General features: G+C 40.8%; 1 protein-coding gene across 17 annotated transcripts in view; it reads left to right on the forward strand.

Moving 5' to 3' along the window:
* Nucleotides 1–19117, forward strand: part of BMPR1B (bone morphogenetic protein receptor type 1B) — a 273903-nt gene that overhangs the window by 239879 nt on the left and 14907 nt on the right. For all 17 annotated transcript variants that reach the window (XR_015699696.1, XR_015699695.1, XR_015699697.1 and 14 more), the window contains 4 exons: nucleotides 6515–6617; nucleotides 7590–7692; nucleotides 13913–14009; nucleotides 14805–14943. Coding sequence is in view for 14 of the 17 variants with exons in the window: in XM_087736647.1 (XP_087592773.1) it covers nucleotides 6515–6617; nucleotides 7590–7692; nucleotides 13913–14009; nucleotides 14805–14943 (442 nt within the window). In the remaining 3 variants the exon portion in view is untranslated. The remainder of the gene's footprint in view (nucleotides 1–6514; nucleotides 6618–7589; nucleotides 7693–13912; nucleotides 14010–14804; nucleotides 14944–19117) is intronic.

Consider the following 19117-nt stretch of genomic DNA (forward strand, 5'->3'; position numbering starts at 1 on the left):
GCTCTGGAAAGCATCAGGCACTGTCCCTACCAGGGCTCTCACCAAAGCAGGGAAGCCTTTTATGTGCCCAGGAGAAAGTTCAATGGGAGAAAGCATTTCCAGCTGTGTTTAAATTAAAACTCTCAGAATGAAATAGCTAGTCTTATTGCAATCACCATTAAAAATTTCTCATAAAAAGCAGTCTGCCATTTCACCTGAAGATTTTGGTCTGCTACCACAGGTATTTATCTATTAAAGTATGGATCCTGCCTGTAGTACCAGTAGTCTGAATGTTTATATAAAAATGTGGACATCTGGTGGCCATTTAAAATCCTCTCCATAATTGTATTTTTAGAAATTTAAAAGTCAATATTCTTTAACTACGTCTGTATCAAATCCTCTAACAGCCTGCTGTGTTCCTATGCAGAATTTCCCTTTCTTTGTACTTCCGCAGCTTAAGTCCAATAATACTTCAGGAAGCTAAGGATAACACTGCAGCTTAAAATGCAGATTGCTTTGTATATCAACAGAAAAGCAGTAGCTCTAGTTAGTGTGTGCTTTAAAAAATGGGGCAATCCACAAGCACACTAAGTTTTGGAAGACCCATTACAGGGTCATCTCATCAAGAGAGGCTTAGCATCAGGGAGCAGTGAAAGGGGGCTAAGCCAGGAGCTGAGGGTGATGCTGGGGCCAGCTGTATCCTCACCCACCAGGACCCCATTTCCCCAAGGGTACCTGAAGACAACAGGCAGAGATGGCTCCTTTGATGACCCCTCAACATGGCCAGTAGTGATCTGGATACAGGCAGGAGATGGGGCTGGAGACAAGTACCTGTCACTCAGGGAGAGGTTTCATGCTCAGACCTGAGCTTAAATGGAGCCCTGGGCAGGGGGTGTGTATGGGTGGGGGGTCCCAGGTGAGGCCACTCTGGGCAATTGAAGCACATTAGTGCACTCACGGCCCTGACAAGATCTTTGCAGAAGGTTTGCAATCCTCTGCTTGTAAAGGGTGTGTTAACCTGCAGCATGTTGAAACTTTATTCTTCTTTCTGAACATCTATGTGATTCATAAAAGGCTTTCAGTAAAGAAGCTCAAAGCTGCTTTGAACACAACCAGGACCTTGTTTTACTGTTCCATTTTAAGTTTTGTGTGTACAAAGTGAACGCACGGGCAGTTGTATCTAGTCGTAATTAATTGCGTATTTTAAAAAGCAGTGTTAGATTTAATTGGCTTTGACTGTAATGGGATTGCAGTAAAGGCAGAGACTGATCAGGTGCCTTGTTGTACTCTATTTTCCATTCACAAATAAATGCTCACAGTTTTAAAGATCGGGCTGATAGAGTTTAATTTCTTATGTATCGCTTACTGGTCTTGATTGTGTTTCTGTCCAACTGTCTTGAGGTAGCTTTGGTTATCTAAAGCAATAAAATAAATAAGTTGATTTTTCAGTGTTACCAGAGATGGTAATTCACTTGAGTGATGTTATTTTCATTCTCCTGTTCTGCAGATGATAGGATTGAATTTTCTTTGTAATTTGGTATGTAGAAGGAAGAAGACTTCAACAGTGGGCCTAAGCACTGAGTTCAGGCAACTTTTCTTTCAAGCAACTTTAATTCTTAGGGTAAAGTTGAATATTTTCTGATAAAGATCTTACAAGATAGCCTGTCATTTTTTTAATGTTTATTTTTATTTTTTTAATGTAATCCTTTATACAGGGCTGTGCCAGAGGCAGTTAAGTCCCCTTTGATGATTAAAACAAAAAAACAAAGGTCAACAGAGAAAATTCTTGCAAGCTCTAATCTTTCCTTGCCCGCTCTGCCAGGGCCATATGTCTCATAGGTGGCTCAGCAGGTGCCTTCACCCTAAGTATTTAAACTGAAATGCAAAGTCCTCCTCCCATGCTTTTCAACTGTGCCCCAGAAATTCCTTGTTCTTAGTTTTGTTCAGGGCTTGCCCATTAGGTATTAAACATAAACCTTAAGCTAAATAGTAATGCAACTCCAGTCTCCTCTCCCATATCCAACCTGTTGCATTACTCTCAGTTTTTTAGCATGTGGGAGTACTTTGCTGTTACTGTGCAGAAAGTGCTGGAATACCTAAGACTTGCCTTGCATATTGAATTTACTTATACCAAAAAAAATTCCAAAACAGCAAATATCCTTGTTAAGTCTGTCTTAGCATTAAAGAAGCAGCTACATCATACAAATTCAACTGCAGTGTAATCTTAAGGTCAAGTGAAAGAAAACATTTGGTCTGTGTTTAAATTTTGGAGACAAAAGAGGGGAATAAAAGAAAAAGGGAAAAGGAAAAGCAGAAGATGAGTAGCCTTATTTTGACTATTTGCTTCTTGATAGTTCTTATATCTACTGAGAGAGATTTTGCACGTAAATGAAAGGTGCTAGAGAGCCATGGTAAAAATGCAGAGGTGGCCATGCTTGGTGCTGTTGCCATACCCCAAGTTGTGCTGTAAGGTCTATAGACCTGTCAAATCTGAGCATGAAGCCTGGACAGTTTCTAGGGCTCTCCTTCACAGATTGGCATAATGGCTTGTTTTCTGCATTGTGACCCCATGTGTCAGGAAGAACTGTTTGATCTGATTTCTGATTTAGTAGAGCAATGCAAGACACATGTGGTGGACCAGGTCACGTCTCAGTCCTGGGAGAATAGTATGGGCAGGTAGTATAGAGAAAATATTGATTGATAGACCTCTATATGTTATATAAAGGGATGCTCTGCGTTGGGTACCCTTCTTTCTCTCTGTGTGTAGGGTCATCGTTGAGCACCCAGAGAGCCAAAAGGTGCCATACACAGCAGAGCATGTGTGGCAGGACAAGCATCACCATCCTGGAGAGTAGTGTGGCCAGAAACAGTGGCCCACTGTGAGCCAACTTCTTCGCTTTGTTACACCTGTATGTCTCTCCTTGCCTTCTGAGTAGTCGTGCAAACATCTGAAGGTGCATCTGGCTCAGCAGCTGTGTAATGCTCTTCTCACTTGGCTTCATGTTACTTCCCTGATGCACAACCACTGACTGTATTATTTTTTCTGAAAAATTAGCCTGTGTTGAACACATTTACAGTGACTCTTTGTTTTATGGATGGTGTCCAAAGACAGTGTTTTGCTAAATTTGGCCTTCATCATCATCCTTAAGTGAAGGATGTGACAAAATACGTGAATTAGATGCAAATTGGGAGTCAGCCAATTTTCAAATTAGATTATTTCAGCCAGTCTTTACAGAAGAGTATGAACTTCCCAGTTTCTGTACATAATATAGTCTAACATTTTTTGATAATTTTTAAAAATAGTGCAGAAACTTGTCATGCTGCTTTGGATGGAAATGAAAAGATGCTGTAGCTCTTTCTGATCTAAAAAACAGGAGTATAAAGAGGAGGAGTGGACAAAAATAATAATACTCATATGGACTCAATTGCAAATAAGATTAAAGATAAGGAATCTTTTCTTCAAGTTATTTAACCTGTCTGTTTGTGATGGGCACTGAACGAGGTAAGGACTGTGCTTTTCCAAGTTATATATTGCTATCCCTGGCTGTGTCACACACACAGAGAACAGGACAGGAAATCTTCAGCAGTCAAGTTTTGGTAGCTGAGGTACCGCATCTTCTGTGAGAAGTGGCTGTTGGCCAGTGAGGACATCTGTGTGAGCAGCTGCGAAGCTGTTGGCCTCTGTTCCTCTCTTCTGACATTTAGTAAAGGTCTCAGTTAAGATCACCTCTTTCTTTCTGGTAATCTGTAATTGTAGCAGCACCTTCTACATCAGTGTATGTCAGTGTTTCCGCTATTAACTCCCTCTATTTTCCTGGTATTTGACTTGGCTGTAAAAATTCACTCTTGGCAAATAGATGACATACCAAATCTGTGCTTATTAGTGATCACATCCAAAATGTATTTAATCGTTCTCCTGCACCATACTGTAATAAGATGATGCTTTAGTGGAGGAGGTTAGTGGATATGTACCCGGGTATATTCAGTAACATCAGGTTGAGTTCCTTCTTTGCACACCATTCGCAGAATCAAATTACACAGAATTCAAATTACAGAGTTTAAGAAAGTAATAATTCTATAGTACAAATTTTTGCTAGGAAGTGGAGAATAGGTTTTTCTTATTGCTTTGCATGTATCAGTGATGTACATGTGTTTCTATTTGTACAGTCACCAAAATGAACATAAAATTGGAGACGATGCAGACTTACCTGACTTGTTTCTGACTTGTAATAGTAAGAACAGTTTCATTTCTACCATAGGCAGGTATGAGGTAGGGTAATCAATAAAACAGCAGGGGCATGCCCTGCCCTTTGCTTGCAGTGCGTGGTCCATCTGACATCCTGTGAACCAGGAGAAGAGGTTGGGGGCGGGAGGGGGGAAGCAGGTAAGAGAGACTTCTTTCTTTTCAGAAGAGTCACTTCTAGCTCTCACCCAAAAACCTGAGGAATTTTCCATAAGAAATGAGTTCTTACATTGTATGAAAACTTTTTGTTTTATTTTTTTCTTAGAGGTAGAAACAAATGGTAACAATGTTCATTCTGCTCAGCATTGCTATTTTTAATTGTCTCGCATTTTTCCTTCATTACTCTACCGTTGTCTGTAAAGAACATGATTTGTCCTTATTGTTGGAGCTTTATAACTTTTCTGGTTTGCTCTATCCAATCTAATTTTTTTTGTCTTTTTAAATTTGGAGTAAAATTTTCAGAGGGACTAAAGTGCTTGAGGAGCCTGAATTTAATTTTCAGAAATGAGCTAAGAATCAGAGTCCCATGGCAAGTCAGAAAAAAACCAAATAAAACTGCTGGCTTTCCTGCTTCTTTTTTCCCTTTTGCACACAATTTGACTTTTCCTTCCCCTGCTTTCCTTTGGTGAACTGAGCGTTTTGGTTTTTGCTGGGGACTGTTAGCTGTGGAGTTCATTTTTGTATTTCACTTGATTGCAATTTATTGTTTTGTTGCTCTGTCCCCTGGGTTAAACTTACTCATTACTTTGAATCAAAGGCACCATGCAAACAAATAAAATCTAATCTAATATAATATTCTACTCTAATGGATTCCTTACAGTCTCTCTTCTTGGCAATCCTATTGTTCCTACCTTTTAAGCTTAAGCAATGAAATCAAGGTGGCTGTTGCCCAGAAGGGTTGCTGTCTCCTTTGCCTTACTCGTATGCACAATGTCAAAGAAGGGTAGAAGTCGTCACTTGCTTCTCTGAGAAAGCCATTTGTAATGTGCAACTGGTTACTTTTCAAATCCAGAAGTCAATAACCCATGATAGATTATTATTTGAAGTAATAAGCTTACTGTGGCTAGACCCTGCACCACTAATATAAAAATATGCCACAGCAAATGTTTGACATGATCCTATCCAGCATCTCTCTGTCGCGTAGCTAATACTTACAAATTGTGTTTGTCTCTTATATGTGTAACTGTCCCTCTCGTTTCCTATATCTTCATTGCCTTTGCTGTTCTTGCTCTGTTAGACTCTCCTTCCATTCAAGTAAGGAGCAAATCATCTGAAATTTTGCTGTGTTTAAATTTTCTAATCTTTTTTTCTTTTTATTTCCTTGTTTTAACTGAGTTTGTTTCGTCTCCTCTGAAAAATACTCATTGCACATAATAACCAGTGTTATTTTCCTGGGGAAATAACAGAATATTTTATTTTTATGTGACTTAAATGTCTTATATTAAAGAGGTTTTTCTTTATTTTTGTATCCTCTTCCTGCAAATCAGTCAATTTGTGTTTCTTACACACGTTACGTATCTCTCTCAGAGTGCTGAGAAATTTATGTACAGCACTCTCAGCAAAATGCAGCCACCCTCTTCATGCCCTCCTCCCTCTCTTTCCATAGCATTCAGGCATTTGACCTTCATCGAGGAAGGACATTTATCACCAGCACCATCTAGCCATCTGTTAATATACTTGTCCTCCCTGGTGCACGTTCTTGTAAACGGAAGCATTATGGATCACTTTAGGCTTACAACCCCAGTAAACAGTTATGAAGGGTGTTGATGATAACTCAAGGACTCATATACAAGAGTGTTGCAGTTTGTAATATGGTTAAAACAGGAATCACAAATCACTCTTAATAATATTTTATGTTTAATATCTCAAAAATGTTTCTTACTTCAGGTCTCCACCGTGGTGCAAATATCCATGCCTTGTTCCCATGCACGAGGCAGACCTGCTGTAGCGTTGATGCTTGCATTTATATAGGTCTCCAAAGTCTTAAGACACTAATGACCATAGGCAGAGAATTGAGACGTTTGTTAGTGGGGTTTATAGCTGTAAAATGTTGGAAAGGTAAGTCTGTCAACTCCAAGGCAGAGCCTCCTTTGTGTGTGCAAGAGCTGGTCCACAGTGCTGTTGGACTGCATTGCGAGAGGTTGCCTTGGGTGCCTGAGTCTTCCAGCCTGCCTTAGTACGTCGATTTGTTAATGGCAGATTTGACTTGCAAGGAAAAAAGTTTAAGACCCTATTCAGCAGCACATTTTTCACTTCAAAGCCTTTTCCTGATTCATTCTTTCCAATCCTCAGCACTGATGGCTACTGCTTCACCATAATAGAAGAAGATGAGTCTGGTGGACATCTAGTCACCAAGGGATGTCTTGGATTAGAGGGCTCAGACTTCCAGTGTCGGGTGAGAAAGCATTTGCTGCCAGAGTGTCTCTTGGCTTTTTGATAGCTTTCAATTGAAGTGCAGTCAACAGACATTACTATGTCCATGTTTTTCACTTCTGTTCATTTGGCAAATAATTGCTCCGCATTGATTGCTGAGGGGAATGCATTTATATCCCTGAATGGTGATATTATAGCTGCTCCTAACAATAACTTAAGTTTTTGGTTTTGGCACTGCTGTTACTAGTAATGCTTCCGCTCAGAGGAAGATTGAATTTAGAGAAATGCAGTCTAATTCCTGAAGTCTCCATGGTAGCTAAAGTTAGTTAGGATGTTATTTGATGGACCGCAACAACCTTTATGTCTTACGTGCAGTTGCACTTCGGTTTTGGATTTCTGGTGCCAGAAATTCCCTTCAAGTACAGTTATCACCTGATGGAGAGCAAATCTCGCTGCACGATTGGAAGGGGTATGGGCAAGGTGGCTCTAAAGTGTTTGCCTCTCCTAACGTTAACCTTAAATGATTTTACATGAGTACAGGAACAGGCTAATCATCAAGGTCAATGGAAGGTATTTTACCCAGCTTCCCATGAGATCAGAAGCAGCAGCTAAATTAGCCCACGCAGCAATTCCTATATTATTCTGGCTAAACTGTTTTGAGTACCCATGTTAACTTATTTTTGTAATATAAGTCTTAACTGTTGGACGTATGTGACTTTCACAGTTCTGTCTTGCACCATTAGAGTCAATCAGTCCCTTCTGCAACACTAGGGCACCAACAGCAACACGTTAGGGGTGAATTCATCTCTTAATTATCTAGATGAAATGTTGCTGGATATGCTCAGTGGCAGAAATCCTTACTCCACACATCCTAGAAATTCGTAAGAGGCTGCAGTCCAGCTAACAAGCACATCTTTCTCTCAAGTGCCAGAATGACGGTGTATATTTGCAACACAGATAATTACTTTGCTTTCTATCAAATTGTTTCTTGCAGGACACTCCTATTCCACACCAAAGAAGATCTATTGAATGTTGCACAGGCCAAGATTACTGTAACAAACACCTTCACCCTACGCTGCCACCACTGAAAAATCGAGGTAAGGGGAAGTAAAGCCAGTCCCAAACTGATCTCTCCCTGCTGTTGCTCTTTGTGCCTTAGGAAGAAATAAAGCCAAAACCAAAGCACCCCCCTCCAACTGCACGTGATTAGAGAGGTAAACTGCATTAAACAGTATCGCTGAATTCCTGTAGGTCGTGTGGGGAGCAGTGCCTTGACCCGTGGTTGCTGATACTTGCTCTTATTCCTATTGCATACATGCAGTGAGCACCAGATGCATTAGAGTCACGTGATAGTGTCCTAGCACAGACCTGCTGGCTATCGGTGATCATCTCAAAGGCTTAGGTTAGTCGTGGCAGAGGATGCCTCTTGCTGTGTATGTTTTTAGCCTGATAATAAAATTGAATCCTCTTTCTAGTGCCTGCAACATGCATTACTGTTGTTCATAAGTCCACATACATCTGGGACCAGGTCTCCAGTTGTTAATCAGTCAGTTCAAGTTGACTGAAGTCCACTAAGCTTTTCTTATTTAAAAGACCTGATAATCCAGCACTTGGACAACAACTAGTCACTAAAGAGGATTTTCTACTTGAAAAATGTAGCTTAAAATAGAATATAGAGTAAGAACTCATGCACTGATTTATTTTTTTTATTTGTTATTTGAGAACAAATGGACGTGTATTAACTTAGTGGATTCTGGGGCAAGGTCTTAGCTTGTTTGTTTGTTTGTTTAAACATCACTTTCTGAAAGTTGGTAAAACTATTTTGGCTGGATATTGCAGAATACATTTTATAGAAAGGTATTCTTGAGTAAGTGTAAATTCATCCATGATAAACTCGGCATTGGCAGCAATGGCCAAGATTTGTGGTGGTCAGCATGGAGTTTAGTCTGCGAGTCAGTTCAGGGTCGCAGGAGAGTTTGTGATTGTGGTGTTCTGAGTTGAAAATCCAGATCAGTGTGCAGATACACTCTTAATTATGCGAACAGCAGATACTTACACAAATGCATACTCAGAGAAAGCCTTCACTCATGTAAGCTGTTCCCTTCACGCCTATGAAATTCTGCACAGATGGGCTGCAGAATCAGGCCTGTGGAGAGTAGTATGTAAATATTTTACTGTTTACTAGCAAGCCATTAAGTAGTGAAACCTCATAAAATTCTGACTTCCAACATAAGAGTTATGTACAACTTTGTTGGGTTTTTCATTTTAAAAAGTTCTTTGGACTGAGAGAGAAGCTCCAAAAGGAAGTCAATATTTGTTCACACTTACTTAATATATCAGTAAATATCATTTCAGTTTGGAAAACACTGCCGTGATTTCTTTTTGCTACTGACTGAGTTTATTCTATGTTAAAACTACTTAAAAATACTGAACCAATGCCTAATGCCAGACATCTGCCTTATTAAGATTTTATTTATTTGGCAATACTGTCTGATGCTTATACAGAAAGCAATAAAACAAGCTTTTGGTAGTGGCAGAAGTTGTTTGAATCAATGTTGGTTTTGCTCTGTGTGTGTATGGGGTAAATAAAGCATCACTTGGGCACCGTGATGGCAGACCCATTAAATAGCAGTAAGAATATTTGTTGAAAGAAAAATTTCATGGAGTTGGAATAGGATTTTAGCTGTTCTGTGTTGCAAAGTTGTCTATTTTAGCATGACAAACAAAAGGAGATGTGTTTACTCAACATATTCTGAAGAGTTTTGTTTGAAATAAGCTCTCGCACTACCAGTATCCTGATAGTATATTGTGGAAATACATTTCAGGAGCTGCTTTGTTAAATGTGGTTGGACAGGGCTGAAGTCAGCGCCTCTATTAAGGCCTTAAGTAAATATGTCATTCTTGGTGCCAGGCCTGTTTTAATTTGTTGTTGCTGTATCCTAGTATGAAAGCTCAGAGAAGAGCCATAGTTTGAACTGTAGATCCTCACTGCAACCAGGTACAAATACTGTGTACAAATACACGCTGCTGCCAGTGCCCGGTACCATGGCTGTGATCATTGTTTCTATTGGAAACATTTAGATTAGGCTGTGATTGACTGAGTGCTGTTAGAATTGTACATCAAATTTAACATAAACTGTAAGTACAAAGAAAGAGAAGATGAACTTAAAACCAAGCTTCTAGGAACAACCTTCTGACCTCCAGGATTCCATGAAAAATATGTATGTTCCTCAGCATTTAAAAAACAAACAGAAATTTGGCTTCTGATGAACTTGCATCCAAGGTCGTATCTCATGGGAAACAGAGTCTAGGGAGAGCATCCAGCTGCAGGTCAGAGGTTGTTGAACTGCAAATTAACCTATGCACCAAGGTAACATCTACAAAGGCAAGCGATCTGTGTTCTCAAAGTGCTTTTCCAGATCTGGCGTGTGCTGGAAAGTGGGTTTTACCCCCCCACCACGAAAAGAAAGGAGGACCACATACATGAAAGTGGGAGCTAGAAGAATTAACACTGGTCAAAGCAAGGCTTGTTAAGCAAGATGGAAGAAACAACAGCTAAGCCTAAGTTTTGAGCTCATCTCGGTACAGAACTAGCAGAATAAAATAGCCCAGAGAAACCATGAAGTCCTCGTCCCAGCTGTACATCTGTCTTATTAAGGAAATGAGAGTTATAATTGGGTCTGATACAACACCTCTGCTTTAAACAATAAAAGATATTCCTGGAAATCCCAGCGAAAGCGTAGGCTGAGACCAGTCGAAAGGAGAAATATGTCTTTACTGATTTAGAGCCTATATAAGCAGAAGTGGTGGTGCCACCGTGTCTGGCTCCCTGCCTGTAGAGCTAGTGATGAATGGGCAAGGGAATGATTGGAGGAATGATGGGGTTTGATGTGTGCACACAGACCTCTACGCCTCAGATTTCACTGCAGTTTTTACTCGGATAACCGTAACGTTGTGAACTGGAGGGACCTGGGGAGGGAGGAGAACCTCCTCTCCCTTTGATATGCTGACTTCTCCCTTGAACCTGCTGGGTGGCATTTTCAAGTGTGCTCCTCAGCACAGTCCCGCGGATGGCAGCATGAGGGGAACGAGTGGTGGAGGAGGGGGAAATCACAGGAAAATAACTGAGCGGCAGCTTGGTATCACCAAAGATCCTCCTTTTGTTGCCATCTCTCCCTTTCTGTGCTGCTCACCAGTGACACCAGCACGCACCACTGTTTTCATACAACATAAAACTGTTAACGTGCCATTTGCTGGGCTTTGCTATTCTCAGCCAGCCGAGGTATGTGAAGAAGCTTCCCAAACCTACCGCGTGTTTGTTCTGCACTCCCCGCACCATGCTCCTGGTAATCGCTCACTGCTGCCTCCGTGGAAGCTACTGTTTATTCTCATAACCCTGCTGCTTCGCATGTTGCAATTGCCAAGTAACATAACACTAAAAAGCACAGTGCTGGACTTCTTAAAGGACAGAGTATCTCCATCATGCAAACTGGCACCGACTGGTACTCGCCACAGTCGCCACCACGGAGCCCATGAGCCGGTGATTAAGTGGGCTCGCAGCTGAGCTGCCCCATCCCTCCACCTGGCCAAGGAGGTGCCGAAAATGGTGCAGGGAAAGGGAGGTTTGTCCTGCTGCTCTGTGGGGAACAGCATGGGCTGTAGAAGGAGAGAAGAGTTGGTCTCCAGCAGCACCAGCCTGGCTCAGTTCAGCAGAACAGACAGACATTGCTGGTATAAGAACGGGGGCATGCTTTTAGTCGTGTCATCCACGCGCTAGTGGGTTTATGAAGTCCTCAAGTGAGCAAGCAAATGAAATTCTGCCAAAATGCTTTGAAAATGCAGGAAGTATTTGAAAGGTGAGACAATAGTTTACTTATCGTCAGTATTGCCTCTCATCATACGTAGCCAAATAAATATAAAGACATATGGAAGTTATTCTCCTGTCCTGTGAAAGCCAGTTGCATGCCTATGCTGTGCGTGGTGAGCCACTACTAAAGCTATGTTAGCTGACCTCATCAGCTTGGGGGATATCACCTACTGCAAGAGCGTAAGCATTGCTGCTGCTGCAGTCTGCATCGTCCACTCCCAGCATGGAGACCAAGACACGTTCCTGTATGTCTTGCATGATTTCCTTGCACTTGCTTCACATAATTGCATTCGGGTACCAAAAAATTTTGCAGTGTTGGAGTCTGAAGTTTGTTTGAGAGCTACACAGCACTTCCAAAATGCCTTCTGGCCTCTGGGAAAAATCAAACTGCATTTATTTACTTTTCTGAATGGGAGAAGTCCATTAGAAACATTGAGCACAGGGTTTGGATCATTTAAACTCTAAAAACAATCAGAATTTGATTCAAGATTTCAGCATCTTTATCATCCCTCTCCCAAACGTACACACTCGGACACGCACAGGCAGGATGAACAGTAGGGGTGCTTTACGAGTTCTGGTAGTGCAACACTTTGTGTAAATGCGCAGAATTCCACAGCTTTAATATCTCCCATACACAAGTATGAGCAAGATCTGAATTGCTCCCTCTGTTTCTGACATCAGCCTTCATTACTGCTAAGCACAAAAGCCCAGCTTCCATCGTGGCTTATTCTGCGAAGTGGGAAAACCCTTGCTGTGGACAGATATCCAGATTTCTCCCAGGTATAAAATCCCACTACGTGGTCTGAGTGCTCTGTTTATCCTCTCTTCAGCTGATGGGCTGCAACATCTTAAACTGTTACAAACCACACATTTTAGAGGGAGATGGCTGGCCGACGCAGGCTGCTTACGAAGCCTGAAATAGAGCCCTTAGCCCTGCCGAACAGCCATCGCCTTCGCGAGAGAGGTCTGGATTCCCCCGTGGGCTCTTGGTTTCAGCTCACAGCCCACTTGGAGTGGCAGGCCAGGTAGAAATCTACTGCGGCAGGGAGAACGATGGGCTCCTTGTTTTCCTGATAGACATCGTGTGAGCGTCCCCTTTCAGAGGCATCAGGCGTGTCTTGAATGTTTACATTGTTAATGCTCCTGGAGCAGGTAATGGCAGGCTAAAACATGACCAGTGTGATCACAAGGTGTGTTAGTAGGTAATCTCTGTTTGTAGTTGAAAGGGGGAAAGAAATAGTTTGGGGGCAAAAACAGAAGGAGAAACTGGATCTTTAAAATAAAAGAGCCTGACAGTAAACCAAGAGTCCCTTAGGAATCTCCTTGTCTCATTACCCTTGTAAATCTGAAACGTAATAGCACGCCGTTCCAGGATGAGTCGATACGGATAGATTTCTTGCATTTTACGATGTATTTGGCGTTAGTGTGAAAGATGCAAGACAGCAAGGCTGGGAGAGCTTCAGAAAACATAGTCCTCATTTGCGTTACACCAGATAGCAACTTTGGGAGGGCAGAGTGTGTGTCTGCATGCTGAAATACCAGAATTTTGAGACTTTGGGGGGTGGGGGAGGTTAAAGATGAATAGTGCTAGGTTTCTTTGTTTTTCAGCAGAAGAGCATGCATGAAGGTCAGAGTCACTTGCCTGAGTGGAGAATACAAATTTGGAGATTAATGGTATACTTTAAAGGAGAATACGAGTCTCCCATGCAAAGATTGACTGAAACATTTTAATAGTATTTACGTAACAGCATTTTCTACAAGTTATTTGACACGTGTCATTTTCAAAGTGTTTTACAGAATAGCTGCTGGAAGGATAGTTTTGCCCACCAGCATGGGAAGGACTTGCTGGCACACAGGGCTGCTATAGAGCAAATGGAGGAGAAAATTCCTGCTCAGGTGTTTGAAATGGGATCCAAGAGACAGATTATTCTGCAGTGATAGAAATATATTTTCAAGGCCTCTTGTGGCCTGCCTTCTTGGGGGTTGGATGGTGCTCTGTGTCTTCCCTCCCAGGATAAATGCAATTACTCACTTTTTTTGTATTAACTGCTCGATAGGATGACTTAATAAGAGTGATTTAAGATACAGGCAGTCATTTTTGTATGTCCTGGCTGATCACTTAGGTTAAGACACAGAGCTACAGGTCTTAATTGATTTTTTCACTCAGAGCCAAACAGGGAATTGAAAATCAAGGCAATGTTTTACCTGAGTGAGGGCTGAAAAATCAAATAGGCTCTTGGAGGTGCTGGTTCTGCCCTGGTCAGCGAGGGTCAAAGAGGAAGCGCACAAAATGCCTGGGGAGTCCAGGGGTATCTTGCACAGGACTTTTGTAGAAAAGAAAGGAAACTATCTTGTGCTCGCTGAACTTTTTAAGGCATGTGTGTCTTTTGATACTGACTTTGTACCATCTCCCTTTCCAAATTTTCCACCTTCCTTATTTTTAACCCCAGACTTTGCTGAAGGAAACATTCACCATAAGGCCCTGCTGATCTCGGTGACTGTTTGCAGTATACTTCTGGTGCTTATCATCATATTTTGCTACTTCAGGTAAATAAGGAATACTTTACCAGCTTCTCAGTGTTCCTCCCAACATTTATCTTTTTATAGACTTAGGAATTTGAAAAAAAAATTGAAGTGGACCTTAAGGAAAAGAAATGAGAAACTAATTTTATGGTGAGGAAAAATGTGTATTTTATTCATGCTAGTCACAGGTATACTTGTGTCATGTATTTCATATAGCATCTTTTGCCCAACATCCTAAAGAGCCATTCAGGTATTCTTTCCTGAGTCTAAGAAAGACACAGCATAAATTTTATATAGGGTAAATAAACCTAAGGCTTCTAAATGTGTTTTATGTGGTGAAGAACTGATCATAAAAAAGAGAGGGATACAGGAATGTAAGTAAATATGTCTAGAATGTTATCATAATCCACATACATTATGTTTAAATAATTTGTCACGTTTTTTAAATAGTCCCAGATCCCATGACCTGACCTCCTCTGGCTCCTAAAAGATCCACTGCAGTCAGTAAAATAAAACCGGGTATTTACTTGGTCTGTGTTTTGAACATATTTAAGTTTCTGAAAGAAAAACATTAGGTTGTTTTGCAAACTTACACCAGATTGCATGGTCTTTGAGTTTTATACTTAGCGTTTTGATGCTGAAAACGGTTGCTAAAAATAAAATAGAAAATTTTGGGCAGCGAGTCCAGCATATTCCTCAGGGAAGCAGAGGAAGCTGTGAGTCTATAAATGGAAGCAAACGTGAAGGACGATGTGCATTATTCATTGCACATGTGTTCATTGTATTCAAAGCTAATTTCACTTTCATGTAAAACGGCAGATACAAACGCCAAGAGACGAGGCCTCGCTACAGCATCGGGCTGGAACAGGATGAGACCTACATTCCCCCTGGAGAGTCCCTGAAGGATTTGATCGAGCAGTCCCAGAGCTCAGGGAGCGGCTCCGGGCTCCCTCTCCTGGTAAGGAAGCAATATTATTTTAATGCAAGTTTAAAAGGCAAAAATTAGTAGAGAGAGAAGACAAAAAAAGGCACAAGAAATTATATTTATGTGTCCTCAGTTGTTTAGGATTTTTTCCTCTCCCAGAAATGACAAGGATTTAAGCTGGAGAACAGCTGCTTTAGAAGCAGGAGACCTTTTTTCGTGTAGACTAAGGCAAAAAAGCTTAGGGTTTTTTTTTTTTACCTCTGCTCCTTTCTTGTTTTAGATACCATAGGGTAAGTACAGGCTCATAGAGCTCACAGAAGTTCATCGGGATTTACTCCAGTGTACAGGACAGCATCTGGCCTGCTGATTTTATTTTCTTGGTTTTTATGTGCAGCACACAATAGCATTTCAAACACTGACATATTGTCTTTATGTAAAGGAAACTGTAATTCATCAAACCTGGAACCTTTTCATGTGTAGACTTCCCTTTGCATTCACAAGTCAAGAGCGAATTATTTTTCCTTGTAGTGTGGCAGTCTCAAAGGTTAAAGGCACAGGAATGGTGTTTGTGATTATTTTTGAACTGACTCCAAGATGACTGAGCCCCCTGAGCTCACCTGCTGAAGAGGCACAAGTTTTACCTTCTGTCACAAACCAGTTCTGTTCACCAGGGGTTTTTGTTTCCAGGGGTCGTCGTTGCTTTTTAGCACTGAAAGAAAGCCACATTACTTATTTAAAATACTGCCTCTGAGAAAATGAATTAGATTTCATTTTTCAGAGGTGATATGTCCCTCCTGTCTCTCCAACCTGTTAGTCTGTAGTGATCCTGTTACTGTAGATGTTGTCCAGTTTCCAAGTACTACATACTATCTATCTGTTTTTTGCCCACACGTCTTTTTTCTACACCCTGGAGAAGAAATAAAATGGGAAGTTTTATAATTCCTTAAAATGAAGCAACAGTCTGAGTGGTTGGCGAAAATCTGACTAAACTCAATTTGTTCTGGCAGGAGTAAGTGCTTAAAGTCCCATTTAAATAAAGTGCTGACTTTTTAAAAAATCCAATTTTCTGACAATTAACATAGCTATTGGGAAAAAAAGCCAAGCTGCCAAGTGGGTGCTGTGACTGGTGCTGAGCATGGAAAACCCACGGTCATTTTTCTCTCCATCATTTAGGTCTAAGCTTTAAGAAAGCTCTGTCATATCCCACACCAATGTCCCTCTAGCTGCCATGGCAAGGGAGGGATCATGCTTACAATTTAGGACCATTCCTAATGAGTGCTTCCAATTGATGTAATTGTGAGGAGTTCTTGCTTTTTTTGCCTTATTTTTTTTTGCATAACATCTGTCACATCAAGGTCTTGGTCTGAGCTTGGTGCTCCTACCTGTTACAATGACAGAAATAATGTAATCATTTAGAGGAAACACAAGGAGCTTGGTTGTTCTCTGAGAGGATGTGTTTCCAGCAGCCCATGTGGGTAGCAGTGCCCTGGGGCATCTCGTAGCAGCACATGGCTGGATACTTCATCCCAGGATGCCCTTGAGACAAAAAAGCTGGAGCAACACTGGTTGTGACCGCTTGTGCTTTATGCCTTCCTCTGTCCCAGTGAGCTGGTTGAAGGTGGGATCTACGGTCTTTCTGGTGTCCCCAGGTCTACTCTGTGGTGGACAGAAAAACTAACTTCTGCTAATTAACTGCTGTGGCCAAGGTGGCATCTCGACTGGATCATTGCTCAGTAGCTCTCAGAGCTCTGCCCATGCTCTGTGAAGCAGAAATCATCCTGTCTTCTGCCAGTCCTCCTCTCTCAGTCCTGGAGACTTTGCAGCCACTGGACCAAGTGTTCTTCCTGAAGGCACTCTTCCCCTCTGTCTTTGCCTACAAAAATGCATACGTTTTTTTCCCCGACTTCCCCTTTAAGTAGTGATTTTCTGTGGAAGAGAAGAAAAACGAGAGCTATAATGAATCTTGCACTTGGTAATAGATGTTTGCTGTATTTCCCAGACAGCTACAACCGCTACAGGCTCACTGGAAATGCACGGATTAATACCTCTGGGCCCATGCTTGAAACAAGTATATAGAAAGTGCTTGGCAGTAATGCTCTAGACTTTATTATGGAAGAGTTTGTTTTTAACTGTATTATTTCTTATGCAAAGACTGAAACATCCAAAGTTGTTATTTCAGGAAAGTAAGCTGCAAGTTTATTACAAAATGTCACTTTATGCTAAACAGTAATGGTTTCCTTCTGTGCAGAACATTTATTCTAATGGGTACAAATATTATACCAAAACCAAGCATTAACCAAGATTTTATCGATACTTTGACATTCAGCAAGCGTTCTTTCTCCTGACCTGTTTGTACCTCTGACAGAAAAGTTTGCTGCAGGTCAAATACTGCCAATCAAATTTTAAGCCAAGAAAAAAATACAGTAAGTTATAAATAAAGGCTTTGAGCCAACAAACTGGCGTGCACAACAAGTCTGTGCAAGCAAGGAGAACCCCATTGGCCTTGACAGAGCAAGAAGTGTAGGCGAAGCTGTTGCCCCTGTGAATCCACATGCAAAATCAGGGAAGGAGATTAGATGCTGGGGACATTTATTTCAGTGGTCTGTATGAAGAGTTCGCTGAATTACAGTTTGGTTTCTACCTTTTCACATATTTTTTTCCTAATTCCTCTTCCAATGATTTTTGCTTTTCAAGGGGCTGCATCCCAGCCATAGGTATGAAGTTCTCTGCTCAAAATATTGAAGTTACAGAAGGTTGATTTGTCTGAATTTTCATCTGCAGTAGCTGAACATCAGAAAAATAGAACACAGAAAGTAGAAAGAGTTGGTAATTGGATTGGTTCCAGGCAGGGGGAGGAAACAAAGGGCCATGTAACCTTACCTGGCTGCTCACAGAGCTCAAGCAGCAAAATACACAGATTTGAAAAGAAATAAAAAAACCCCAACCCCACTCAGTGTAAATAATTGACATGAACACATCCTTCAGCATGCTTATGAAATCAGATAATCCAGCAATTTTGATTAACTGATTTGTTTTAGAAATGGTAATCAGTTTAAGATTCAAGAAAGGGCTAAATTCCTTAAAATAAATTGTTCATAGAAAATCATTTGACCAGTTCTAGCAAGAGGAAACCAGGTTAAGGCCCTTCACATAGTATTCTGCCGCCTGAAAACCCATAACAGAAATGTGTTTTTCATTTTCTTAATGTAATTTAATAAGGAACTTTTCATCATTAAGTATTGTAATTCCATGTACTTTATGATGCCATTACATATATTTACACAAATTAAGTTATTTGATATAACTGCATTATTGTTCAGGATGCATTTTTAAAATGGGCAAAATAGAAAGCAACAATGCTAAAATGACATTACAAAATGTTACAGCAAAATTCCAATGTAATATAACTATTGTTCAATCACCATATGAGAGTATAAAAGAGAATAAATCAATTTAAAAAATTCAGGCTAATCTCTGTTCTTGGCTTTCACTGATGTTAATCAAAAATAATGGCACTGAAGCCACCATCTTGGAAGTCTAATAATATGTTGCAGGGCTCAAAAAATGGAATTCTGTTTAAATGACAGAAAGCTGGGACTTTTGAAACAGCTTTGCATAAATGCCACTGTATGTTTTTCTTCTTTAAAATGTCTAATATGAAAACCAGTAATTTATTTAAAAAATAAATGATAATAGACCTTACCTGATAGGTTTTGAGTTCATCGTTGGACATACATTCCTGCTGCAGTGGGGTTGTGGCAGTCCTGCTCTGCATTACCAAACTGGTGGTTTCCACTGGATCTCCCAGGGATAACAAAGGAAGCAAATGATTTTAAAATCAAGCTTTGGTCATTTCTGTCAGCCAAAATTGAAAAAAGATTTGGGATTACCTGAAATGCATATGATTTCACAGGAATACAGATAGTGCATACTTGCTGCAGTAAACTGCTTGAAATTTTTATGTGGATGGTGGCAAGACCGAGAGACCTCAAATTTGCACTTGTCCAGATTTTGCTAATTGCTCGGGCCAGCTGAAAAACTCCTTGCATTGGAGGCTGTAAAGTTATTTTCTTTCAAAATCTTGTAAAATCCTACCAAACCAGAAATCATTAGCTGTGGGTTGAACTGGCAATACTGAAGCACAAGAGGCTGACGTTTTAATCTCCTGTTATACTAGGGTGAGGCTGAGTCAACCATGAACACCAGT

The sequence above is a fragment of the Nipponia nippon genome, unplaced genomic scaffold (genome assembly GCF_047370975.1).
Source record: "Nipponia nippon isolate SJK-2023a ecotype South Korea unplaced genomic scaffold, ASM4737097v1 scaffold_6, whole genome shotgun sequence".
In the NCBI taxonomy this organism is placed as follows: Eukaryota; Metazoa; Chordata; class Aves; order Pelecaniformes; family Threskiornithidae; genus Nipponia; species Nipponia nippon.